The sequence below is a fragment of the Cervus elaphus genome, chromosome 30 (assembly GCF_910594005.1).
Source record: "Cervus elaphus chromosome 30, mCerEla1.1, whole genome shotgun sequence".
Taxonomy (NCBI): Eukaryota; Metazoa; Chordata; class Mammalia; order Artiodactyla; family Cervidae; genus Cervus; species Cervus elaphus.
The window spans coordinates 28,348,264-28,376,141 of NC_057844.1; the positions used below are offsets into that span (position 1 = coordinate 28,348,264).

At 45.0% G+C, this 27,878-nt stretch overlaps 1 protein-coding gene and 2 long non-coding RNA genes across 9 annotated transcripts in view; 1 reads left to right on the forward strand and 2 right to left on the reverse strand.

The window, feature by feature from the left end:
- The window catches only part of STARD13 (StAR related lipid transfer domain containing 13), a 220,364-nt gene extending 196,489 nt beyond the window's left edge, over nt 1-23,875 (forward strand). For 3 of the 7 annotated variants that reach the window (XM_043891735.1, XM_043891736.1, XM_043891734.1), the window contains exons 6-14: nt 883-1,056; nt 2,137-2,353; nt 9,975-10,173; nt 14,214-14,424; nt 15,027-15,141; nt 15,965-16,186; nt 16,887-17,104; nt 20,628-20,804; nt 21,516-23,875. In XM_043891735.1, coding sequence (XP_043747670.1) covers nt 883-1,056; nt 2,137-2,353; nt 9,975-10,173; nt 14,214-14,424; nt 15,027-15,141; nt 15,965-16,186; nt 16,887-17,104; nt 20,628-20,804; nt 21,516-21,633 — 1,651 coding nt within the window. In that variant the 3' untranslated portion in view covers nt 21,634-23,875. The remainder of the gene's footprint in view (nt 1-882; nt 1,057-2,136; nt 2,354-9,974; nt 10,174-14,213; nt 14,425-15,026; nt 15,142-15,964; nt 16,187-16,886; nt 17,105-20,627; nt 20,805-21,515) is intronic. The other 4 variants (XM_043891740.1, XM_043891737.1, XM_043891739.1 and 1 more) reach the window with 2 other exon arrangements.
- Nucleotides 1,051-7,617, reverse strand: LOC122686586. The gene is made up of 3 exons (XR_006338840.1): nt 7,387-7,617; nt 5,070-5,167; nt 1,051-1,179 (listed from the first exon to the last, which is right to left on the reverse strand). It is a non-coding gene; the product is annotated as an uncharacterized LOC122686586 (long non-coding RNA).
- Nucleotides 10,109-26,900, reverse strand: LOC122686587. Its single transcript, XR_006338841.1, has 3 exons — nt 26,574-26,900; nt 26,171-26,279; nt 10,109-10,218 (listed from the first exon to the last, which is right to left on the reverse strand). It is a non-coding gene; the product is annotated as an uncharacterized LOC122686587 (long non-coding RNA).
- Nucleotides 26,901-27,878: the final 978 nt, after the last annotated feature.

Below are 27,878 nucleotides of genomic sequence, written 5' to 3' on the forward strand. Positions count from 1 at the left end.
CCTTGCCAAGCATCTCTTTTGCCAAATCTTAAATTTTTTAAAAGTTCTATGAGAAATTTCTGAGATCTAAGGTTTATCAGTACTTCATATGTTTATTTTGACTTTAAAATGCAGATTACAAAGCACATAAAAGCTGTTTTACTATGACCATTTCACAAGCACCTTAGATAAATGGCCCTGGAAAGGGGTAACCAGTAGGGTCTCTCCTGAGGCAGTGATGTCTCTCGGGCTCACTGCTGTGTGGTCACGTCAGGAGAGCTTCATCTGCACCTGTCACAAGTCAGAGTGTGGAGCCAGGACGGCAGTGTGACGGTACTCTCCAGCTCCCACATGTGTGTGCTCTCCATCTCCGCCTCTGTCTATCTGAATGTCTCTCTCTCTCTCTTACACACACAGTCTCAGGTGCTTTCAACACTGTGGGAATGGATTTAGGAATAAACCAACACAAAAAATTTATTATATCACTTATTTAAGCCTCCTAACGGTGGCTCCAATGGTAAAGAATCTGCCAGCAATGCAGGAGACCTGGGTTCGATCCTTGGGTCAGGAAGATTCCCTGGAGAAGGGAATGGCAACCCACTCCAGCATTCTGGCCTGGAGAATCCCAGGGACAGAGGAGCCTGGCGGGCTACAGTCCATGAGGGTTGCAGAGTTGGACACGACTGAGCAACTAACACCACCAATGAAACAGATAATGACTTCTTCCAAAGTAGTTTCTTCTGTTTGTTCTGTGCATTTTGTGTCTTTCTGCTCCATTTGCTCTGTGATTCTCTTGGCTCGGAAATTATTTTGATTAGCTACTTAAAAATCGGTAACATCCCATGTTTTCTAACAAACCCATCCCCTTTGTGACTGGCTTCTCTGATGGTCTTTCTGGTAAAGGCGACTCCGGTGGAACAGCTTCCAGCTCTCACACCAGCCGCAGCCATCTACGGCGTCACCCCACATCAGCGGACAGACAGCCGGCCAGCTGAACCTGCTCCAGCGCTTCTCGCTGCTCCGCCTCACGGCCATCATGGAGAAGCACTCCATGTCCAACAAGCACGGCTGGACGTGGTGCGTATCCCATTCGCCTTGGAGGGGACCATTCGTTCCAGGGCTCAGTGTGTGATGGCAAGCACTTCAGTGTTTGCTTTCTGAGTTCTGAGGAATCTGTTTGTTGCCTTCACTGCCAGTCTCCTGGAAAAAAAAGAAAATGCGCAGAGTTCTTCCTCATTGTCTGCCTCTGGGCTGCCAAAGCCTGGATGAGATGTAGCCTGCAGGAAGCATTGCTTTATTTGTAGCTCTCTGTCAGTTTCCAGGGAAGGCAGTCAGGCTCCAAGTAAAGAGTGATCAGTTGTGAACAGGACATTAAAAATAAACTTGCCATAAAGTAATTCTGGCAGTTTGCAAAGAAAACATCTGTTTCTTGTACCTCCTGGCCCAATGCAGAGCTCCACACTTAGAGCATTGCTTCATTCTGAGAGCACCGAACTCTTCAAATACAGTTCCGCTCTTATTTCACTGGCTAATAAAAACAAGACTATGCAGTAAACCTTTGGAATAAGGAACTCACAAAAGCACATGTTGGAACTTGAATGTGGACCGATTTTAGACAATTTGATGGATTTGGAAAAACATAAGATGTGCTGCTGATTGTCATATGTTATATATTATGCACAAAGAAGAATCGGCAGTGCTTTTATAAAATATAATAAGAAAGTTACAGATTGTGTGGTCAAATCAACATATGCTTGTATATTAAATTTTTCTTTATAAAGTACAACTGGGTCTAGAAAAGTAAGGGAAGATATTAACATAATATTTTATCTTCTCTTCTTTCTCCCCCAACCCCAACCAAATTTCTTCTTCCTGATGTAGTTTTTAATTTTGTTTTGTTTTGTCTTATTGGGGACTTCAAAGTGTTTATCACTTAGAAGTGTGTCCATTACAGTTAAACTGGAATGTCAAGCACTTGATTTGAAAGCAGGGCCATAAATCCATTCTGCTAACGTGAATCACCCTGTCTAACAGTTATAGGCACAGGGCACACACAGTCCTTCCAATGTAATGTGAATAATCAAGGGAGAAATGTTGAATTCCCTGGCGCCTGTCAGATGTTCCAACAAAAGCTTGGCTTCCCTCTTGCTTTCACAGCCTCTCCCCGCAGTGTGCTCCACGAGGCGTGCATGACCTGGTTTCTGTGAATTCTAGGGCAGTTCCAAAGTTCATGAAGAGGATGAAAGTTCCCGATTATCGAGACAAGGTGGTCTTTGGCGTTCCCCTCATCGTTCACGTCCAGAGAACTGGGCAGCCCCTGCCACAGAGCATCCAGCAAGCGCTGAGGTATCTACGCAGCAACTGCCTCGATCAGGTAGGGTCGTCAGTCCCAGGCACAGGCCAGGCAGCACAGAGCGGCAGCCAGACCAGATCTGTCCAGGGTCAGACAAGACATGCCTCTCGGAAAGAAAAGGCACTGTTGTCTTTAGAGGTCACTGTTTAATTTGACCAGGTGACATCCTCGTCAAGGCATGCAAGGATGTTTCCTCATTGGCAACTTGAAGGCCACCCTGGAGTGACTGCAGAAAGCTAACATTGATCATTTGTACCTGTGATGGCTAATTTGTGATCCCCGGAAACTGGGAGTAAAGCTATCTGCTGCATTTCCTTTTAATTACGGTCTCAATGCACCATTGATTTCACAGCATTCTTTTATCCCTGTTTGTTTGTTTTTAAACTAGAATTAGGTGTTTATATCTCCCTTTATTAATTTTTTTGAAGCAGCACTGTAACTGTTTATATTTTTTAATTTATTTATATATTTTTTAAATGTGCAAGTAAAATATGAAAATAATATCAGCTAAGTTAAATGTCCCTTCATCTTGTGGAGTTGATTAAAAAGCTCAAGGTGAACAAAATTTCTGGAGACCATTTTCCGTCTCCAGGACTGTAGGGGCCACCACAGTGGTGGACACTGAATGGCCCAGAGTGCAACCTAGTCTATGATTAACCAGGCCAGGCCTTTGCTCCTCCGAATTAATACTCATTAGTTTCTCTATTAGACATTCTGTCCAAAATAAAAGCTGTGTTTCTGCTTGATCAATTGCAACCTTGAGTAGTGAGGCTCTTCTCAGGCAACTATCCTATAATGGCTTCTCTTCATCTTACTCTTTAATACCATGTGAAGAATCTGTGCCAGCCTAAGGTTATTTGCACTTTTAATTGATTTACCCTTGGCCTTAAGCTAAGTGGACAGAAATGAGCTAAGCTGCCCGAACTCATGAACTGGTGTCGTCTCCACCCCAGTGCTGAGATCATACTTAGAATCAGGATGGTCTCTTGATGAATCAGATAGCAGTTTTCAATGGAAAAGAACAGGAGTAACTTCTGCATTCAATGCCATCACTGATTGAACTCAATGCATTATTCCCTTTTCCCTTCCCACTCTTCATTTAGATAATACACACATCTACATTTTTTCATATTTAGATGTTACCATGAGGGTAAACATGTTTGCTGTTACCATTGTGGTGGTGATGGCTGCTTTTGTTTGAGAAATGGCCTGGATGGTTTCCCTGTTATTTCTCAGAAAGAAAAGCAACAGACCACTTGTCTAAAACTAATAGCACTCATTTTTGGCAGATGCCCCAACATTAATTGATTTGTGAGTAGCATCCCAATAGAGCAATCCAATGAAGCTGATAGTTAAGCATTAGATTTTTTTTTTAATTTTAGAACTTTTAACCAAAGGCACACATTAATCAAAAGTAGAAGGTCTATGGGTATTTTATTGAGAAAAATTTTTGGAGAGGTGAGCTCCAACATTTGCCTATACCCTGGGAATTCCCTGGTGGCTCAGATGGGAAAGAGTCTGCCTGCAATGTGGTGCAGGAGACCCAGGTTCAATTCCAGGGTCAGGAAGATCCCCTGGAGAAGAAAATAGCTTCCCACTCCAGTATTCTTGCCTGGAAAATCCCATGGCCAGAGGAGCCTGGCAGGCTACAGTCCATGGGGTCGCAAAGGGTTGGAAACAACGGAGCGATTCCACTTTTCACTCTAATTAATCTCTTTTGCAGTTCTGAAAGCACTGCCACCATGCCCTTCAGCACAGGACTTTGAAGCTTCAACTGTACTTTTATTGGACTATTAGTGTAGACCCAGGATTGTATTATGTGGAGAGTAGCCTGCTATTCAGACACATTTTTCCAAACTTCTCAATTTTCATAAAGGTATATGAGACCCATCTTCCCTCTTGACTGATTCTCTTCGAGTCTTTGACTCTAGTGCTTATCAGCAAATGCACTATTAAGAGAAAACAGGGTTTGTTCTGGAATGCTTAAAGTAAATGCCGCAGTTCATCTACACTCTTCACTCAATAACTATAACCTTTCTTAAGTGCCCAGCATGTTTCAGGGATATTAGGTATCCTGCACTCACTGCCTCATTCAATCCCGTATCCACCCAGGGCAGGGTTAGCCCCCAGGTGGCAATGGTGGAGCCAACATTTGTTTGAAAATCTATCTCCAGGGTCCAAGTTTTTAACAAATGCATTTCACTACCACCCGTTAGAATTGCTTGTCCCCAGTGATTTTGGGGTGATGCCACCTCTGGCATTGAGGGACACTTTGAGAAGTGGCCCTAAACAACTCACTGATGGATTCAGTGTCAGGATTGTGTTGATGATGCTATTCGTTGTATCATGTGGTGTCTTCTCTGTAAGAACCAAAGAATTTTTCTTCCTCAGGCCCCAGCACCTGAAAGCATTGTTATTTTGGGGAAAACTGACCTGTCTATATTAGGTACAGCAGGCTCATTCAGCTGGATATGTTTTCCTCTCTACATTGGCTGTGAGAATTATTGAGGCCAAATGCACATTCTGCCTGTAGTTAATATATGTAACATGAGAGCATGCATGAATTTTGTGTGTGAACCTCATTCCTACTTCCTGCTCTCCTTTTCTATCTTTATTTTCCTATTGCTCTGATGGTCTCATCTATGATCCTTAATTTATAGATCACTGTCAGTCACTTTGAATTCTTTCCTAAACAAGATTGGATACACACGCGTTGTAATATCACCACTCTACTCACCACATAGTCTTTATGTAGAACGGAAACCAGTCGTGCCCCCTGTAGACTCCAAATAAACATGTGCCACCAGCACTGCTGCTGTTATTGACGCCAGTCTCCTGTTTGAAGCAAAAGTCATTCACATGGAGAGAAGGAAAGTGGAACCAAATCCCCCTCAACCCTGGCTTATGCTTACTCCCTGTCTCCGTTTCAGGCCTGTAACTATTTTCTTTCTTTCTTTTTTAATCTGGACGACCACCACCCTGAAAAACAGTATGCTGGCAAAGCTTTATAAGAAAAAGGCTCATTTCGTGGACATGGATACTGACTGTAAATGTAAACACAATGAACAAGTCAACCCTTCTCTTGTCTCCGTCAAAAGAAAGAATCTGTCAGATGTCAAAGGGACTTTTGCCTTAGCCAGGCTCTCTCTTAGGAGGCACTCCGTGCCAGCAAGGGCCCCCCACCTTCATCAGGAAAGAGTGTGGGGGGCACACAGAGGGCCCCCTCTGGCCCCTGCAGAGAAGGCAGGCAGCAACAGGAAGCGATGAGGGGGAAGTAGAGAAACATAATAAGAAAACCAGGCTCAGGAGGAAGACTCTCCTAGAGATTTAAGAGCCAACTCAAGCAAATAAAAGCCAGTGAATCAGAAAAGAAAGAGGGACCAAAGCACAAGGAAGGAGAACCCGCCAGATAAGTGTTCTTCCTTCACCAATAGCACCTCCTCTGAATTGAAGACTCAGGTCTACACAGGATCCTGAGACCCCAGCCCCACGACTGTGCAGGAGCAAAGGGTCTAGGATACCCTTCCTCTGAAGCACGCTTGACTGACTTCTCTGCTCCTCCTTTTCTGTGGTCCCCTCCAACCACCTTCTAGGGCTGTCCCAAGGCTCAGCCTCTCACCCCAGAGAGGGAGGCTGCCTCCCTACTCCGCCCCTTCCCCTCAGGCTAAGCATTCTTTTCAAACAGGAGGACGTCACAAGCAGCTGAAGACAGCCCGACAGAGCCCTGAAACAGGGCCACTTACATCCCCAAGTACAGAACATCTTCTTCGTGATGAAACACAGTGTATCCATTTTCGCCTGAGCAGTTGGCTGGAGATGAAATGAGGATGTTTACCTTTGATTATGAATCATTTCAGACATGGCAGTATGTGAAAGGAGCCAGGCTCTGTTGGCTGAGCTTTTATTTCTGCCCTAAATCAGCTGCACAGAAGGGTAGATGATACCCAGGTTATACCCAGCTCCTGATGAGTATAGAGTCATGGCAGTGAGTGGCCAAACCTACAAGGCTCCACATTAGAACCCGCTACATACTGCTCTCAGGCACCTTTCTCTCTGGATAAAACCAACCTTTCTACATTAGTGGCGCACATCCCTAAAGAAGAGGAAACACAAGTCCTGATAAACATCATTAAGTGCTGAAAGGATTAGCATAAGCAGGATGCCAAGTAGGAAATTTAACATTATTTAGATGAAACTTGAATTCTAATGTAGCATTCATGCCCACGCTCTCCTTCTAATGGAGTAGTAAGTTTTAAAAGCCCAATTATGCCGTGAAGACACTGCATACTCAGTACAAGTGTCCTCAACCTGCTGCCTACCTAACATCATAAAATGAGTGATGTTCCTGGGTCTGTCTGTCTTTTTAAATTACATGTTGAGTCCTTGCTTTTCAAAGCTGAGTGTTTAGGTGGAAGACTAAAGAGAGAGGACAGTAAAACCAGACCAGAGGGGCACTCATCATTCATCCTTTTACCCTGAAAATGAGAGATGACGTGCAAGAGACAAGCTTATGAAATGGATTTTGCATTGCTGACCACTACTCTTCCCTATTAAGAGAGGATGTTGGAGCCATGCTTTCTGGTACGTGAGAGCAGGCCCTGCTGTGTAATTTGTGGAGTCTTGTACAAAATGAAAAGTGCGTAGAGATTACGAAGAATTTCAAAATGGCGACCACAGTGTGTTAAACTAAACGTAGGTCCACATGTGACTACCCAGGTCACCAGGCCACCAGCGACAGACACAGAAGCAAATGAAAGACATTTCACACATCTTGGATCTTCTTCATAATGAAGCTGAAGGGCCTGGGGTTGCCTCCCATCAGCCACAATGACCACGGTGCCCTTAGAAGAAACACATTTTCAGTGGTTTCTTTGGTCCTCCACTTTTTACTTGCAAAAAGAAATTAGTCAGAAATACACATTTTATCACAGTTCTGAACGCTTTTTGAAGAGGAAGTGATGGTTGGCAATCCTGGGAACCCCCAGCCCTGGCTGCTCTACGATGATGGATAAGAAAAGCTCTTCCCTCTGATCCCAGAAAAAGCTTCTACTTACCTCACCAGGGAGTTGTCCATTGCAGGGACCTGAAGCCCCGCCCCCAAACTGCTTAAACAGTAGAAAATTCCCACGGTCACATAACAAGGCAGGTAGTAGGGCAGTTCTTCCATCAGCTCAGTGCCGTTTTTTGACAGGGGCCCTCCCCATCTCTCTCTTCTGCCATCCTCAGTACTCCATCTGGAATCTGATTTCAGACCACCTTTACTTTTATTAGACTTAGGGAAAAAAAAAATTTCTTTGGTGCTTCCAACAAAAATCCACAGAATCCACAGATATTTCCCACGTCCCCTGGAAGATAAGGGTGGGACAGGAAGATCAATGTCAGAATTTGAGGCAGAACAAATAAATACCTGACAACCCTCTGGACATCCTGTGAGATCTGAAGTCGGAACAAGCAACGCAGAGCCCGTGGCTGGAGAGCTCCAGACACGTCTCAAATTGTTAAAATAACAGTACCTGCTGAAACTAGAAAGAAACTTGGAGACAGAACAGTGCAAAGAAAGTGTTCCTGGGATGTGTGTGTACCTGCACCTCACATGCACCAGAATCCACACCGGCGAGACCCAGAGGACAATGAGGAACCTGGTCCTGCCATGTACACACACACACACACACACACACACACACATGTACACACACACACGTACACACATACACACGTACACACACACACACACACAGTTGTCAGCTTTATTCTTTTTATAGAACACAATCAGTATTTCTCCACCGTCAAAAACAATAATAACAGGAATTCTCAGATGGAATACTCCCAACTAACAGGAGGAACCCTGTTTGTGAGTCACGCTGAGGAATTCACCTCCAGGGCCCTTGGCTTCTGAGAACTCGTGTGCATCACGGCCCTGAGGCCTGGTCCTGGGCCTCCTTCCAGAACTAGAGATGTAAACACACTTTGAGGCCGGCTCTCACTCCGATAATCACTTATCTGACACCTTGAACTTTTCTTTTGACAGTACATGCTTTCTTCTCCTGCCTTTTGATAAAATTTGGAGTAGTCGCCAGAGGAATAGAAATGTTCTTTAGATTCTTCTTGGCAACGTTCCTGCATTTTCTAGGCATTCCAAACCTTAAGAATCAAAAAGAAAGCGGTTAATGTTTTAAGTGACACTCTGCCTGAATATCCAATTCTGTGGAATTGGGGTGGTAAGCCTCGGAATGCAGAGAAGGATTACTAAGGATTCTGTCTTTATTGCCACAAAAAGTAGCGGTGTATAATTTCCCCTGCGTTCCGTGCCTCTGACGTCTAACAAAACCCCGAGTATTCCCTAATTGCTTGGAATTCTTCCCTTGCTGTTACTGCAGTTCGAAAGAGTGAGGGCTGCTCTCCATTTATAGCAGCAACTGAGAGCTCTGCTCAGACTCCAGAGCTCGGGTGGAGGCCGGCCTGGCAAGCGGAGCGGCCAGGGAGGCGTGACTCCTGAGCAGAGAAGAGCGGCCAGCGCTGACCCCCGGTCCGGCCGCCGCCCACCTCTGACCGCTGGGAGTGTGGAAGCGGGCCAACCAGGGAGCCCCTGGGGAATGAGAAGAGTGCAGATGGAGGGTTGAGGAACCGGTTTTGAGAAACTCAGTGCCCTGCAGGCATTTAAAAATAACAGACATACTAATGCACTGTAAGCCTGGGCCCCCAGAGAAGCTCAGTTCTTTTGGGGTGGCAGCAGGTCCCCTCGAGGGGAGCATACAGCATAACCTGGAAACCACTGCAGGACCCTCCATCCCCACAGGGCTCTGCTTCCCCCTTGCTCATTCCTGTTGGGGCATCATCCCCATGGTGCCCTACTGCTCCATTTATTTGTCAGGCAGAGGAGTCTAAGTGCTAATAATGAAAAAGGCATAAGACGACGTCTTGACGTCTGAAGAAAAGCCACTCAGGAATCATTCTCACCAGAGCCATGACTTACATACATAACAACTAACCAGCTAGAGTAGTAGGTGCATCATATGAGAAGCATATATATGTCACAAGGATTCTAGAGAAGGAAAAGCATAGAAGTAAGACTTTTCGATCAAAATACATGCTTGTGATATTATTTTGTTTCATGAACACATTCCCAATAAACCTTTCCCTCAAAGGGACATTGGATATGGTTACTTATCTGGTATCCATCAAACCTTCCATTGACGGAACTTTTTCAAAACCCCTACTAAAGTGCACACAACCAGGGGACAGGGAATTTTGTCTGGTCTGCTCACTGATGACTCCAGGAAGTTATAAGTATGCCTGATACATAATGGGTATTTAATCACTACTTGTTAACTAAATGAATACAATAACATCGGTGGTGTTATAAAACTTGACAGGTTACAAAGCACAATCACATCTATTTTCTCCGTAGCCCTGTAAGGTGGGATACTATTATTATTTTCATTTTGTGGGAGAGGAAGTCAGTGTTCTGCTACTGCCCAGAGTAGCTAAATTAGTAATTTACAAGTTACTAGTTTGGCCACAATTCCAGCTCACCGAGTCCTGGTCCCACTGCCTTCCCGTCACCCCTCAGGTGCTTGCCGTAGGAAGAAAATATCTGGGGCCAAAGGCAGCCTCACTGACACATCCCTGTGGCTTGTTTCAGGTGGGTCTTTTTCGAAAATCAGGTGTGAAATCTCGAATCCATGCCTTACGTCAAATGAATGAGAACTTCCCTGAGAATGTCAGCTATGAGGACCAGTCCGCTTACGACGTGGCAGACATGGTGAAGCAGTTCTTCCGGGACCTTCCCGAGCCTCTTTTCACCAACAAGCTCAGTGAGACCTTCCTCCACATCTACCAGTGTAAGTGGTACAGTGCCCAGCCTGCTCTTAAGTGCATCCATTCACCTAAAAAAAAAAAAGGTACATAGATTGAATTTTAATCATACAGGTAATACATGCGTGCGTGCTAAGTTGCTTCAGTTGTATCTGACTCTTTGCAACCCTTTGGATTGTAGCCCACCAGGCACCTCTGTCCATGGGATTCTCCAAACAAAAATACTGGAGTTGGTTGCCATGCCCTTCTCCAGGGAATCTCCCACCCAGGGATCGAACCCACGTCTCCTGTGGCCCCTGCATTGCAGGCAGACTCTTTACCGCTGAGCCACCAGGGAAACCCTACAAGCAATGCATGAAGTATATAAAAGTTACAGGAGTAAACTTTGTTCACACTTTGATATGAAAATCTCCAGGCTGTATTTTATGCATTTGAAAATACCTTTTGACATAAAAATCTTCCTTCTCTCAACAGGGGTTTGTTTAAGATATATTAAAAAAAAAAAAAACTAACTTTCAATGTAATTTTAATAAACTTAAAATGAAAAGGGACACAATAGAATTTATTTTACATACAGGTGTTTTTCAAAAGAAAGCATTTCCTTGGTATATATGAAATCCAGATGTGTTAAAATGACTAGAAATCAAGGGCAAATTGTATTTTAATACCATGCATTTTAACTGGTGATAAGTAAGCAAAGCAAATCAAGGCTTAAGCTTAATTCAACTAATTTATATTTTCACTTAGAACTTTTTAAGTGATGTGAAGTTGATAAGGCTCAGTGAAGCCCCTATAATTAATAATTGAAAATAGCAATTACTGATTTAAAGGCATACCCTGCTAAAGGTAGTTGCTAAGGGCAGGAGGAGAAATGAACACGTGGCTTTTTCCTAGCGGCACTGTTATGTTTATATAGCATTCGCATGGGCTTCCTTTCAGGACTCCCCAAGGATACTAAGGTCCCACTGTCAGTTTTCCTTCGGTATCCTCAATTGGGCATCCGAGGATTCAGACAACTTCAGGTCATAAACACAGTACAGGATTCACAGTTCATTGAATCTGCAAATTCAAGACCCAAGTATAGGAAGAGCTGACTGTGTATTTATCAGGAAAAAGCACTCGCCTGTTAAGTTAACCTGTGCAGGTCAAACCATGTTGTTCAAGGGTCAGCTATAAGTATTTAATGGTCCAAGTCTCAATTCTTCAGGAAAAAAACACTCAGCCTGTGGATTTTTGAGTTTTTAGTTAGCAACATATGCATGAAATGGACCTTGTCATGAAATTGATCCAACTCGAAGAAGATTCCTGCTTATTGAGAATTCTGTACTAAATATATTTTAGGAGTTTGCAATATTGCAAACAAAAAGGATTATAACAAGTACCACTTGTTAAAACAGGATAAAGTAGTGACCCACTAAATAAATATTATCTTGTCAAAATGAATAGGTCAAGTTAGTGATACAGGTTGCTGAAGCCTAAATACAGGGAATTCATGTTTCTGCCATAAGAGGTTGAGCTGCGTTTTTCCAGTAAAACCTCCCTTGTGGTTTGGAAGTAGCATATATGAGCCTTTACATGAAATCAGTTCTTGGGTTATGGTTGACATTAGTCTAAGGTTAAAGCCAGATTATTTCCAAGAGATAAATGCTTTCAGCTCTTTTTGAGACTCACAAGCAAAAAAAAAAAAAAGATCAAAGCAGGGTTTATTTTCACTGAGCAAACATTTACTGACTTCAGCTTATGTTCAGGGCACTGTGCTGAGCACTGCAGAGAACATGGATGAGTAAGACTTAACTCTGCTCTTAAGCATCTTACAACTTAGGGAGACAAGACGTACATAGATAACTGCAATACAGCAAGACTGGAGACTTTCCATGATAAGTCACAAAGAGCACCCAAGGGGGTTGAGGTGAGGAATAAGGACTTGATGGAGAGATGACAACTAAATGTTGAGATACACAAGGTACACATGCTGAGTGAAGCAAACAGCACATGTGTCAGGCGATTATAGGATTTCCATCTGGCTTGCAGAAGGGTAACTGTCCAGTGAAGCATCAAATGACTCCAAAAATTAGACTGAGGCCCGTACCCAGGAAGGGCACTGAACATCAGAGCAGAGGGCTTATATTTGATTCATTAATCACTGGAGAACCTTTGGGTATTGTTAAGGAAGATGACCAGTTACGATGCTCTCAGCTATAAACACAGGCCCAAAATCCAACAAACCGTTGTTTAAACAATAAAGACATTATATAATCGCACAAGACAGAAAATCTGGAGTTGAATAATTCCAGAGTTGGTTAATTCAGGGACACCATGGCTGAAGTGTGCCTCTCTTGGTTATCCCCTTAAGGTCACAATAGGACTTGCCACAACTTAGCATTATCATGTCTTCCCAAAATCACATCCAAAGGCAAGAGGCCAGCAGACGGGATCTCCTCAGGCATGTGTCTCTTTCTGTCAGGGAGATAAATTTACAGAAACGCCTACCTAGCAGTTATCTCGGTCCCACAAGCCAGAAAGTATACATTTTTCTAAATGTATACCTAGATCAATCACTGGAGAGAAGAACGGTGTTACCATTTTTGGTTTAGGCCAGTGTGGGTTGGAGGGAAGGGCCCAACCTCCCTGAGCACAATACAGCCCAAACCTGAACAGAACATGGCCTTTCTTAGAGAGGAAAGAGAGAGCAAGTATTTCCCAGGCAGCCAAGCTTGTGCTGCAGGGCCAGTGTCCATCAGAACTGCTTATTTGACCCGTGAATCCGGAAGTGGTGAACAGGAGCTACCGGCTGGGACAAGAATGGAGGATCAGGTAGCCAGCACATTGATTGAGGCTCTGAGTGACGTGCGGTGATTTCTAGTAGCCAGACTAGAAATAACAACGTTCCAGGGATAGACTCTGGAGTCAAGAGTTTTCCAGTGACTGTGGGGAAGAGGCCACTCCTGCCAGGTGGCTCAGACAGTAAAGAATCTGCCTACTAATGCAGGACACGTGGGTTCGATCCCTGGGTGGGGAGGATCCCTTGGAGGAGGATATGGCAACCCATTCCCAGTATTCTTGCCTGGGAAATCCAAGGACAGAGGAGCCTGGTAGGGTCAGGAAGAGTAGGACACGACTAAGCTATTAACACTTCACACTTCTTAACTCAAGTGAGTTCCTGATAGTATCTTTCACAGTGAGGGGAATAAGGCAGTGAGTCAGTCCTAAAAGTGGAGAAGGCAATGGCAACCCACCCCAGTACTCTTGCCTGGAAAATCCCATGGACGGAGGAGCCTGGTAGGCTGCAGTCCATGGGGTCGCTAAGAGTCGGACACAACTGAGCGACTTCACTTTCACTTTTCACTTTCATGCATTGGAAAAGGAAATGGCAACCCACTCCAGTGTTCTTGCCTGGAGAATCCCAGGGCCGGGGTAGCCTGGTGGGCTGCCATCTATGGGGTTGCACAGAGTTGGACACGACTGAAGCGACTTAGCAGCAGCAGCAGTCCTAAAAGATCACTAACAGACACAGCCAGGGGGCAGCAAAATGCAGCACGGAGCACCCATTTTTCTAGGATTTTCCCTCTTAGTTACCTCCTACTGTTCAAGCCAATTCTCTTTCAAGCCTGCATGACCAGGGCCCCCCTCCCCCACCACTACCACCACCACCGTCATCACCACAGGGACCACCCAGAAGAACAGCTTGAGAGGAGAGGGGACCTGTTTCCCCTTCCCACAAGCCCTGGGCATCCTGAGAGATACTTCACAAGCTGGGGAGGGAGGGAAATGGGCAAGAGGTTTGAAACAGCTGAGGTGGCAGACAGGTGCGTATGAAAAGCCAGCACAGGGTGCTCCTTGCGAGTCCAGCCTCGTCGTTAAGACTGTGAGTTCTGGAGTGAGACTGGGGGTTCCGATGCTGGGTCCAAAGCAATGACTTCTCTGTGCCCCCAGCTGTCCTCACGGTCACTGTTGATGACGACGAGGACCCCGAGCATGTTTGCAGGAAGGTAGCACACTCTCCCCATCCCCCGCCGGCTCTTTCTGAGGCTGGCCCTCTGACGGCCTGGCACCCACTTTTTCACAGATGTCCCCAAGGAGCAGAGGCTGCAGGCAGTGCAGGCAGCCATCCTGCTGCTGGCCGATGAGAGCCGGGAGGTGTTGCAGACGCTGCTGTGCTTCCTCAACGATGTGGTCCATGCGGTGGAAGAGAATCAGATGACGGCCATGAACTTGGCCGTGTGTCTGGCCCCCTCCCTCTTCCACCTGAATTTACTGAAGAAAGAAAGCTCCCCCAGGTGGGTTTTTCTCAATAGGAATGCTAATCCTAAACCAGATATTCCCCAGGGCTACTTAAAAAAAAACTACATGCACTGCACTTCAACCTGGGGATCTGTTAGCACTTCGTTTATAATCAGAAAATGTTTGGAGGAACCTGATTCTTGCAGCTCAGAGTCAGAGAATTACCCAGGTAGCATTGAAGAGTGTCCTCTGTGATCCGGAAAACCTGGAATTCTGTTATGTTTTGTGTGTTTATGTGTGAGAAGGAAGGAAAAAGTACACAAGGTGGTATTTTACAAAATCTTCAATTTGAAAAGACTGGATTTCAGGCCCAAGCACAGCAGCTTGCGGTGAAGTAGTTTCAAACTTGGGGAAAAATGGATTAATTTCTCCCCCAACAGTTATTCCTGCCCTTGTGTTTTTCCAAGGTTTTTCATTTGTCAGACTCTTAACCTGTCTCGGGATATCTAAGATGTGTGGTCACTGTTTTTATTTGGAAATGAGAAAGTCTGGAATCTGGGTGGCATCCGGGCATGAAGAGATAGCAGAGGGGTGAACTGGGTCCTGTGAAATGCTCTTGGGTTTGGGATCCGCTGAGGATTGTCCCCTTCAATTACAGAGTCATCCAGAAAAAATATGCCGCCGGGAAACCAGATCAAAAGGACCTCAGTGAGAATCTGGCCGCGGCTCAGGGCCTGGCCCACATGATCATGGAATGTGACAGACTTTTTGAGGTGAGTGAAAGGCTCAAACCGCCTTCCTTATAGCTCTTGGAACTCGATAAGACACTTGGAATGGTTACTGAATTTATGGCTTATTTCTGGGTTTTTTTTTTTTTTCTTTTTTTTTTGACAATGGTACACTGAATAGTGCCTCCCAGAAATATGAGGAGACAACCTCGAAGTTGAGGCTTTGACAGTTAAAGACACTTGGGTTTACCATGATGATAATGTTTATAAAAACGGTTGCATCAAGTTCCCATGCCAGGTCCTAGGCCAGCCAACTATAGTATATTTGATGTGACCTCCAGATTCAATGTATGTGTGTGGGATACTGAACAATTGCTGTTAACTTTGAATCAGTGACAGCTTATGAATACAGCCACAGACATGCCAAAGGAGTAAGTGAACTAGACTTCTGGCATCCTTTTTGTGGCAAAACTGGCATTTGCAAAAGGAAAAAGTGTGCAAAAAGGTAAAGCTGTTTTCTGAGTCATGTTTCATGTTCCCCTTAAGTCTGTGCACTTTTTAAGTTTCCTGAGTCCAAGTTTTGCCAAACTGAATAAAAATATATGACAAGTAAAATCAAAGAAAAATGGAAAGGATGAATGGGAAGTCGTGGCGATGTTCTGAATAATAAATATAGCCTCAAACATATCTGGGTTTCCTGATTTTCAGAAGCCCTTTCTCCCGACCGCTGTCACTGATCTCAGACAAACATCTCTTGCCCCGTGGCACCCGGCCTGTCACCAGTACTGTGGTTTTCGGTGACACTCCTTCACTTTCTCTATTAGTCTCAGCATTTCTGTGTTGCTCTTCTGTGTACCCGTTGATTCAGGTCCCGCTCGAGATGGTGGCCCAGTCTCATAATTCGTATGTGGAGGCTGAGATCCACCCGCCAACTCTGGAAGAGCTGGGGGCCCAGCTGGAGGACAGCGGGGCCACTTTCCACACGTACCTGGAACACCTCGTGCAGGGCCTCCAGAAGGAAGCCAAGGAGAAGTTCAGAGGATGGGTCACATGTCCCAGCACAGACAACACAGAGCTGGCTTTCAGAAAGGTAACTCGGGTCTTGGGAAGTTACTCCTGAGGAGCCGCAGCGAACAGCCTCCAAAAGTGGCCCCTCTGTCTCCAGGGCGTGTCACACACGGGAACTGGGCAAGGCTCTACACCAGAGTCTGACTGTGTAATCAGATGGCAGACTGTGGAGCCACCCTTCTGGACCCAGCCTGGCTCTGCCCCCGAGCTGTGTGACGCTGGGCGAGTCACACACCTGTCTGCGCCTCCATGTTCTCATTTGCATAACGGACATAATAACAGGACCACCACCAGAGAACATATATACACTATGGCTACTACGGATAAAATAGATAACTAATGAGATAACCCTGTAGCATGGGGAACTCAGTGCTCTGTGGTGACCTAAATAGGAAGGAAATCCAGAGAGAGGAGATATATGTATACGTATAGCTGATTCACTTTGCAAACGCTAAGGCAACACTAGAAAGCAACTATACTCCAATAAAAATTAATTTTAAAAAATGGGAAATAAAAAACTAAAAATCAGAACAATGCTTAGCCCACAGGGAGCACTGTGTGCTGCTGGTTATCTTAAGCTTAAGGGTGAACATTTTAAACCTGAGGTGTACAGAATCACTTTCAAGCTCCATAATCGATGAGGCTTTTTGAACACCCAGTGAAGCCCGGTAGGTTCTGCTGGAACCAGCAACGTCTCAGCTGCTGCGGGTGTCTTTCCCCAGGTGGGAGACGGGCCCCCGCTGAGGCTGTGGAAGGCTTCCGCGGAGGTGGAGGCGCCCCCCTCGGTGGTTCTGAACCGCGTGCTGAGGGAGCGCCACCTGTGGGACGAGGACTTCGTGCAGTGGAAGGTGGTGGAAACGCTGGACAAACAGACGGAAGTCTATCAGTACGTGCTGAACAGCATGGCGCCCCACCCCTCCAGGGACTTCGTGGTTCTCAGGTGAGCCTGACCCTCTGCTCCAAAAGCAGGCTGAGAGCTGCAGATGGAAGCATTTCGCTGCGTTCTCCCACCTAAGTCCAGCCTCCGCTGGGAACACTAGCGCCGGCCCTCAGTTCATTTCCCTCGGTGAAAACTGACTGCCGTATTCATGCCCGGCCTCCTGCTTCTTTCACCCAATTTACAGTTCTGCCACGCTCTCTTATGGCTCCTTTCGTTATGGAGCACACGGTTTATTAGGCCATAAATATCGTTCATTTCCTCAGAACGGAGTCCCAAGAAGAGCTGCTGTTTGTCCAGCTGTACTTTCTGCCAAATTATGCAAATTGAATCTCACTGACTTTTCTCTTGATTTTGTTTTTCTCCGCCTGGGAGACTTTCTCCGCAAGTCTTCAGTGGTGTGGCTCTCCATCTGGAGTGTGTGTAACTTCAGAATTCATCTGTATAACTTCACACGTTCAGACTGTGCTCAGTCGCTCAGTCGTGTGCAATTCTTTGCAACCCCATGGACTGTAGCCCGCCAGGCTCCTCTGTCCATGGAATTCTCCAGGCAAGAATACTAGAGTGGGTTGCCTTGATCTCCTCCAGGGGATCTTCCAGACCTAGGGATCTAATCCAGGTCTCCTGGATTGCAGGCAAATTCTTTCCTCTCTGAGCCACCAGGGAAGCCCTCCCGTGTTCATAAGTCATCCCCATGCATGGAAACCTTGGCCCAGCCCTGAAGGTCCAACTATGCTAAGACATTCAAATGTCCAGAAAGATTTCAGGGCCTGACAAGGCTTGAGACTCTGAGCTCATCCGCTGAAATATTGCTTCTAATAGATTTGTGAGTTGAGTTCCAGACCCCTGTTCTCAGGGTTTAGAGTGTGATGCTCAACTAACAGTAGGCAGTGGAACAGTGGAGCTGTGTGTGTTGGCTGGTGAGTCTGTACTGAATCAGAAAGAATGGGGATGGAGGATACTGACAACCCCAAAAAAAATATAATTAAGTAAATTCTTTTTTTTACTGATAACTGATGGTGAATATCATCTTTTCTCATATATTAGTGGTATTAAAAAAAATCACTAGTGAAATCCCCAAATGTATATTTAAAATAGTTTCTTTATTAAACTAGTCTTGATAGCAAACTAAAGATTACTTTTCACATGGGCTATTTCTGCCTTTGAATTTCAAGGGTCATTTTTTTTCCCCCAAGTGTACGTGTTCATCTTAGCCACGATGGGATCCTAGTGGAGAATGTGGGCAACTGTAAGCATGGCTTATTAACACAGTTATTGGGACATTACTCATCTCATTGGAACTTAAATTTTATACCTTCACTGCTGCAAGCAAGAAGTCAAATAGTTCCAGGATGGCAGCCCTGGGAACTGGTGGGTTGGAGCCCGGCCATGGCCCACTCTCCACTCCCCTTAGAGGAGGCGGAGGGCCAGAGTCCATTAATGGAGCAGCCCTTCTTCCACTCCTCCTACAGTGCCACCGCCTGCCATTCCTAGAGTCTCATTCCATCCCAGCCTTGTGCCAGGCACTGTTGGAGACTCAAGATACTGCTGTGAACAGACCACAGTCCTGCTATCTTGAGATTTATATTTTATTAGGCGGAATCAATAAAGAATAAGCAAGGGGACTAGGATTTCTTATCTTTTCTGTTGTTGTTCAGTCGCTAAGTCATTTCCAACTCTGTGACCCCATGGACTGCAGCTTACTAGGCTCTCCTGTCCTTCACTGTCTGGCGGAGTTTGCTCAGATTCATGTCCATTGAGTCGGTGGTGCTATCTAATCATCTCATCCTCTGCCGCCCCCTTCTCCCACCCTCAGTCTTTCTCAGCATCAGGGTCTTTTCTGTTGAGTTGCTGTTGACATTAGATGGCCACAGTATTGGAGCTTCAGTTTCAGCATCAATTCTTCCAATGAATATTCATGGTTGAGTTCCTTTAGGATTGACTGATTTGATCTCCTTATAGTCCAAGGGACTCTGAAGAGTCTTTTCCAGAACCCCAGTTCAAAAACATCGATTCTTTGGTGCGCAGCCTTCTTTATCACCTAGCTCTCACAAGGCTGTGATCCATGAAGGGGTTACTTATCTTAGGGTGATACATAAGATAGAGGGATAGAAAGGAGTAGAATTTCAAATATAGTGGTCAGAGTAGAGTCTCACTGTGTTGATATTTGATCCAAGACTTAAAGGAGAAGGTGGGTGGACCATGAGGCTGAGGGAGGAGAACTCAGCACCCAAGAAGATGAATAATGAACCAGACATGTTGCTTGCAGCAGGAATTCCTTGTGGTTATGATACGAGAGGTAGAAAGTGCCATGGGTGGTCTCCTTTCAGGATTACCATGTTCATGTCTATGTCATCTCTTTCTCTAGTTCCTCAGGAGGTTCCAGTGATAGTCACTGAAGCCTTTTTTCCATTTTATCCCCACAAATCTGTGCAACTTTCAGTCTTTGTTCTTAATCACAGCATCATGCATGAAAAGAGAATGGTCATACCCATGGAGAAGTTGCTAAGAAATTTGTGTTGGGCTTGCTTATTCCCAAGTTTCTTGGTAATATGTTTCTTGTGTGGTAGAAGAGGATGAAGTTATAGATGAGATAACTAAGCAAGGGGATAGGATTTGTGACATAATAACTGAGATTATAATAATCAAACCTATATCTTGTGGTAGAAATGGTTGCTACAGAGATGCTCTTATGGTTCCTGACTTCCATCTACAACCTTTTCCCAAATGGTAGCCCCTTCTATGTTTGAATAGCTCCAGTAATAGTGAGCTCACTACTCCTTATACAGTCCATTCCATTTTTGAAGAGTGCACATTGTGAGACAGTTATTTTCTGCACTGGATTGAAACATGCCTTCATTATCTCTGCTTTCTGGAGTCAAATCAACTGTATTTATTTCTTCTCCCACTCAGGAGCCTCTCAAGCATTTGAAGGCAGTTAGCAGTCCACATGTGTCTAGTTTTCTTCTAACTGAGCATCATCAGCTCATGTATCCTTTCAGACTTGAGTGGAGCATCACCTCCTCCAGGAAGCCTTCCCGTGTGCATGATCTCAGAGCTCTCCTTGCACAGCCTATCACTGTGCTTGTCAGAGTGTTTTAGAGTTCTCTCTGGAGGTCTGTTTCTCCTCCTGATTAGATCTTTGTGTCTTCAGTGGCTTCTCATAGCTTGGCACATCCAGTAGATGTTTGGTGAGAGAACTGAATGAGCAAGTCCCGATTCCCAAATGGTGGGACCAGTGAGCCCTTCAGGAATGTGCAGGAGTCTCTGCAGCCTCAGTTTGAGATTTGGAAAGAATCTCTAGAAACTGCAAAGTCGTTTCTGACCTCTGGATCAGAGGGATGAGACCCCTGCTTTGCACCGCACTGTGTAAACTTTACACACACTTGTGAGAACCATTAACTGAATCCAAGTAACTGGGCTTGGAATTTGAGCAAGAAAATGTCAGCGTAAGCCTCAGCACTGTGCTCAGGGTTTTCTTTCTCTCTCAGCCATAATTCCCACGTGTGGGTCTGTTTTGCTGCAGAACCTGGAAGACTGATTTGCCCAAAGGAATGTGTACCCTAGTGTCCCTCTCCGTGGAACATGAGGAAGCCCAGCTCATGGGCGGCGTGCGGGCTGTGGTGATGGACTCTCAGTACTTGATAGAGCCGTGTGGTTCGGGCAAGTCGCGGCTGACCCACATCTGCAGGGTGGACCTGAGGTGAGTGTGGGCTCCTGGAGGTGGCAGGCGCAGTGCCCTCTTTCCCATCTGATCCCTTACTGCTCTGTCCTTTTCTCCTCCTGACCACTAACACGTTGTCTCGATGATTACGAATCATTCCCCTCACTTCTCTTTCCAGCCTTGCTAAAATTCTGACTTTCAGGAGAAGGTCCCATGCTCGTCTTTATTTTCCATTTTGTCCCACGTGTACTCCTGTGCCTCTCTCACGGGGCAAACGCCAGCACTGGAGCCTGGCACATAGTAGATGCTCAGTAAATACGAGTCCTCTTATGTTTCTTTCCAGCCTGTCTCTTTTCTGCTCCCTCCAGTTGCCCTCGTATGAGAAAGAACTAATTGAAATCCAACCTTTTTCAACGCATTCATGATGCTAAACTGAGTTCTTGTTCTGGGTGGATATAAACTGGGTTTTCTCCATAAATTCTTGAATTAAGTCAGACTCGTCCCTGAGAGGATGCTATCACTTGAAAGCACCCAGTGAATCCTGCAAAGACAGACTGAATCCTTGGCCAGGAAGGCATTTTCACGGGCCCCCATTGACAGAATGAGGTTCTCAGATCCTCGGAGCAGCAGCCCCTCGGGGAAGGCAGGCGGACTGACAGGCAGGGCACAGGCGCAGCCGTGTCGACTGTGACAAACTGTCGTGATGTGGAAGAGGCTTTCCCACTTCCCTCTCCATTTTTGTCCCCACAGAGGTCACTCCCCAGAATGGTACAATAAAGGCTTTGGACACCTGTGTGCGGCGGAAGTTGCCAGGATTAGAAACTCTTTTCAGCCCCTCATTGCTGAGGGTCCAGAAACTAAAATCTGAGTTTTCCCAAGTGTGACATCAAACTCAGGGAAGAAGAAGCGGAAGCAAACACTTGTGGGAGAGAGTGTGAGCGTGAGAAAGCAAGAGAGAGAGAGAGAAACCGATTGACAAAGTTAATGCTCAAAAGCAGAAGCACTGAGAAGTCGGAATGTCGAAGATGCAAGAATTTCTGAGAACTTTTCCTAGCCTTCCTGGAGACGGCTACATCCCTACTAATATAATATTTTTAAAAATCAGAACATTTATCTATGTTACTTAAGATTAAATGGATTATTCCTTGTGCATTTGCTAATTTTGCTATTTAAAGGCTTCTAAGAAGCATTATCATTAACTGTAAATAAATGTATGTATAGCATATGTACATATGTGTGTATATCTCTATCTTTACTGTATATATGTAAAATATCAACTTTATATATAATTGCGTATTTTGAAAAGGAATGCATCTGATCAGGTGAGTCCCTTCCTCACATGGTTTTTTCCAAGTCTCTCTGGGCCCTGTGTCCCCACTGCCCTGTAAGCTGAGCAGAATCTGCTGCTAACACCAAAGTGTGAAAACAAGTTGTCCGCCCTGATGTTTTACCAAAGATTAGCCAACCAAAGGAAAACACATTAAATGGTTCTCACATGTTGTCAGTTTGTATCATTCAAAACCTGAAAGTGGGGTGTTGGATAAAGCAAGGAAAATAATAGTCCTCTTTAAAGCAGAGAAGTGGGTGAGTAGTCGTTACCAGATTTAAGACTATCTTACCAGTTGCCATGGGGCCAGCAGATACAGTTTCAGTGAAATGCCAGACGCCCATGGACCACTGGAGTCAGCTCCAGTGACTGAAACAGAACCTGTATTTCCCTGCTGATTAGAGCTGAATATAATAGCCTTGGCATATTCACAGCCAAAGGGAGCCTCTGTGTTTTGTTGAGGTTACATAGATACATTGCATAATGTTCTTAAATGTCATTCTATTTGACCAGTGGCCTATTTAATGGTCACAGTTAATTGACATGTTCTTACCAACGTCTTGCACTGAATTTAACTCTGGACACCAGATAAAGGGAGATGCTGGTCACTGAAGAGTCCTGGACCATTACAGCTTCAGGGAGTTCTAACATTGCTACGTATGATGCTCTTAAGATATTACTCGTTAAAGTTCTGCAATATGAAAGACAGGGTTTTAAACTAACATTAAGACCAAAACTGTGTTCTTCAATTAGCTTTAGAAAATATAAACAGGTTTGTTAAGTCCATGTTTCTTCATTAGTCAGTCAAGCTAGCTATGCATTTGACTGAACCTTATTTATTATTGTATGGACTAAGCAAATTGACTATCCTTAACCAATTGCTGATGGATTTTAAGTTGGGTTTTTTAAATTGTAATTCAGCAACTCTAGAGAGGAAGATAATTTATTGTGTTTGATTTCAGGGAGAGATTGGTATCATAATTTAGCAATTGGTGTTGGAGGGGAAAAAAACAGTGTTTTCTTTTTATATTGTATGTTTATGTAATGTTTTCTTTTATCAGCAATGTGCAATTCTTTTATTGAGAGGAATAAAAATGCTATAAATGAGTTCTGGATGGTACAAGTAAAATCATACTGTCTGAATTGTAATCGAGGAATTTTTCTTGTTTCCTTGCCTACCGAAGAAGGTGGCGGCAAACCCACAGTTTTCCATTTGCGCACTGCTCTGCGAGCAAAACAAATCCACATCCTAAATTTAACCACACATGCCAGATTACAGACAGGATTGCTAGTGAATTTTAATTTAGCTTAATGCTGGTCCCACTCCAAAGATGGGCTCGCGTGTTTTCAGGAGGTGTGACGGGCACAAAGGATGAACAGTGTCAGGTCACCGAGAGCACGGCTTTTCCAGCCTTAGCAGCACACGGATCACCTGGAGATCTTGTTCCAATGAGCCTCTGATTCAGGCAGTCTCAGGCAGGCCTGAGATTCTGGATTCTGAACCAGCTTCAGGGCAAAGACCACAGCCCGAGAAGCCGAGATCTAGAGGACACTTAGAATAAAAACAAAGTGATTTGATTTCTGACTTCCTTTTTCTTCAAATTACCTTTTTATTTTTTATGCACATACTAAGTACACCCCTGCTGCCTACAACACAGTGCATCTTTTAAAAAAAAACAAAAAAAAGAGGAGAAAGATGCATCAAGCTTGTTGTCAAATACCACAGTATTTTATGCATTGTTATCTTGCCAATGGAAATAAAATATACTGCCTCTAAATAATATATTTATACCTCATGTATATCTTTACCTCAATTGTTGGTATCAATCACCAATTGTAAATAACTCATTGCCAAGGCAAATAAATTTATATACATTAAATATACCCCTCTTTTCTCTATAATACATGTTGAGTTTCATGCTTCATCATATAAATGGAAAACCTGCTTCCTGAGGAAGATTTCTCTATAAAATTGCATGCCATTAAAAAAAAGGAAAGAAAAAAGCTCACCATGAGTTTGACACCTCTGTACTATAGTCAAATCTCTCCCGAATATAAAGATTTATATAAAAGTATAGATTGTTATCTACAGACCTTCACTAGCAGTTATGGGTGTCTTAACCTGTATCTAAACCATTATAGTGATGGGTAGGGATTTCTTTTACATTTCACTGTTCTGAAATCTGGAGTTATAAGAACACCTTTATAGTATTTTATGAAGGATTCTGTGAGCTCTAGCTATATTCCCGTTTTTCTGAGTGCACAAGAAATTGAGACTTGATGATGCAACTTATGGCAGCACCACTGGACCATGAAGAGTGGCCAAACCTGAGTCTGAGCCTCTGGCTTTGCGTCCTTGTACAGTACAGTCAGCCCTCCACATCTCCGGGTTCTGCATCCAAGGATTCAACCAACCACGAATCAAAAATACTCCAAAAAATGAAAAACAATTTCGGAAAGTTCCAAATGAAACTTGAATTTGCTGTGCACTGGCAACTATTTACATAGCATTTCCATTGTATTTACAACTATTTACATATCATTTGCATTGTGCTAAGTATTATAAATAATCTAGAGATGATTTAAAGTATATGGGAGGATGTTTGTAGGTTATATGCAAATACTACAACACTGAATATTCATTGGAAGGACTGATGCTGAAGCTGAAGCTCGAATAATTTGGCCACCTGATGCAAAGAGCCGACTGACTGGAAAAGCCCCAATGCTGGGAAAGATTGAAGGTGGGAGGACAAGGGGACGACAGAGGATGAGATGGTTGAATGGCATCATTGACTCAATGGACATGAGTTTGAGCTAAAACTCTGGGAGATAGTGAAGGACTGGGAGGCCTGGCATGCTGCACTCCATGGGGGTCACAAAGAGTTGGACATGATTGAGTGAACAACGAACAATAATACCTCTTTATATAAACAACTTGAGCGATCCCTGGGTTTTGGTACTTGAAGGGGGTCCTGGAACCAATCTCCTGCAGACACTGAGGGATCAGTACTTGTTCTAAGCTTTACTTCTAAAAGATGACAAAGGTAGCCTCTAATTAAGCAAGCAGGAGCTCTCAGTCTCCACTAAGGCTAAAAAATAGTCACAGCAGCCCCAAAAGACCGTATGCCCCCATAGAAATGATCCAAACTCTGCCCTCTGCTCCTCTCCTTCATGCTTTTTCCCATTACTTGCAAGTTTTGCTTTCATAGGCAAAAGGAGGAATTCCCACTGTCCTGTCCCTTTCCCTCCGCTTTGTGAAAGAAGAACATTGTCGTCCTTCTAGCAGCCACATACAACCAGTGTCTTTCAGGGACCCTAGAGCATATGAATTCAAACTTCATTCTGAGTCTACCTCATGAAATTCTTTGGTGTGAAACTGTTCTACTTCTGTCTTTTGATATCTGGCCACACACACACACACACACAAAATCAGTCATCTGATTTCTTAGAAAGTTAACGTGAAGGGATAAAACAGACCCTGGCCAAGTGGAGTAAGTCTGTTCACCCAGCGCTTGCAATGACTCTGAACTGCCCAGGTGGCGGTGCCCAGCCACCAGCAGGACGCGTCTGAAACATTAAGAGAGTGACCAGGACCCACAGCTAGAGGTAACACCATGTTCACTTCAGTTGTGTTGTCCCTGCCTCTCCTGACAAGCACAGAATGGTCCAGTGATACCAAGCCACTCTTCCACATCTCTGTGAGTTGGCATGGACCTTCTCCCCATCTTGTTGGTCACGTGATAGCCTATCAATTTCTCAGAACCCTATTTGGGATCATTTGTTCCATGGGCTTTGCTGACCACCCATCTGAAATCCACCTGCTTCCTTAACAGTACTCTTATTGCATGAACCACATCATTTGGCAATAAATCTAACTCTCCCACTAGACTGTGAGCTCTTAGGGACATGGACCATGTCTTGGCTCTGAAACTCCATCTCTTAGGACACTTTATGCTACACCATTCTATAAGTATTTAAAATGAACTGGGCATCTGAAAACTGGGCATAAAGATGACAGAAGCCATTCTGGAAGTCATAACCTAGTGTGGAGTATTCCAAAGCTAGTGAAATAACTCACATTTTGCATTTGGCTACTTCAGCTCTCCCATAGCACTGAGAATGGCGCATGAGCTGGTCTTCCAAGAAGTTAAATGTGGCTGTTTCTGAAATTAGCAAATGCTGAACATCTGCTTGCAGAAAATAGGACAGTTTGATTAGTTCATTCATTCAGCAAGTATGCGTGGAGAACTCACGATGTGCCAGACACTGTTCTAGGCATTCAGTAAATAAAACAGTGAATAAAATCAGTGAACAAAACAAACCAAAAACAAACAAACAAAAAAAAACCCTGTCCTCACAGAACTTATGGTCTAGAGGAGAAAACAGCCGAGAAACAAGATAAATAATTGACCAGGGGAGCTCCACAGAGGAAAATAAAATTAGAGGAAGGAGACAGATTAGATAGTCAGGGAAACACTTACCAAGGGCCTGGAGTAAAGAACTACTCAAAAGGACGCGCTGTTTGATTATCTTCCCTCTGGCTCCACCGGAGCTGCTAAAATTACAGCGGTGGGAATGATCAGTTCATCAGTTTGCCAAGACCTCTTCCTTGTAAAGGAAAAGAACACAGTGACGGGAGGAAACGGTGCCTCTGAGAGCTAGGCTTGCTCGGTGTGGGCCCCTTCTCCCACACCCCCGGGAGGAAGGCAGGCCTCCCACAAGCATCGCAGAAGTGCTGGACTCATGCCTGTCCCAGCCGGGAACGCTCAGTCCTCAGGTCTAGACGATCAAGTCTTCCTCATTCTGAGTTCCAGATCCGAGCCCGTCTCCAAGGTCCCCCAGATACTTAGGGGTGTTCTCGAGAGGAGCGCCCCCTGCCTGTGAGCTCACAGGCTTGGCTGTCCTCACACCCACCCCTGCTGACCTTGACCGTGACCTGTCAGCCCACTGCTGGGCCCCATACTGGCATGAGAGTCCGGAAGGAACTCTCCTGATGAAGACCCAGTTCTCCCCCCTTGATGCCTCCTTCTGGAGCTGGCCCAAGTGCTCTCCTAAATCCCCACGGCACACCTGAGACCAGGTGTCACTTGTGTTAGACAACACACACACCAGGGAAATGACCAGGTAAGATGCAACTTACAGCTTCAGCCACAAGGGGCTCGGGTTCCAGCTCATTGACCCAAACCTGACCCCAGAGTCACTCCCCTTCCGCCGGAGCTGCTTGCTCAGCCTCCCACAGGGAAGGGGTGCAGAGACCCCAGGTCGCCTCACTCTCACGCCCGGGTCCCCAGGTTTGGGATGTGATGAACAACCAGCGCTGACAACAAACAGGAACTCACCCAGCTGAGCACCCAGCACTTTATCTGCGCGCTGACCGCATGGCTCCACCCTAAGACCCAGAAGATCAAGACACCATGGACTCACTGATGTACTCTAAACCTGAGCCATCTCGGGAAACCACAGGCGGTTCCTGCGGGCACAGTGGTGCCAGAGCTGTGTGAGGGCTTCCTCACCGTCCCTCTCCCGTGCCTGTCCTCACGTCAAGGGTGGCAGACGCCTCTGCCATCTCCGTGGGTTATCAGTCACCCCATAGGCTGAAAAGCTGGTTGAGGACATTTTCATGTGAATGAGTTTCAGATGGAGCTGCTCCACTGGAGATTTGCATAATGAAGGCTTTTATCTCCTTGCCTGGTATCAGGGGCTTTCCTGTTACAAGGATTTCAGGTATCAGCAGGTAGATGGGAACTATTTTTGGAATGGGCTTCCCTGGTGGTTTGGATGGTAAA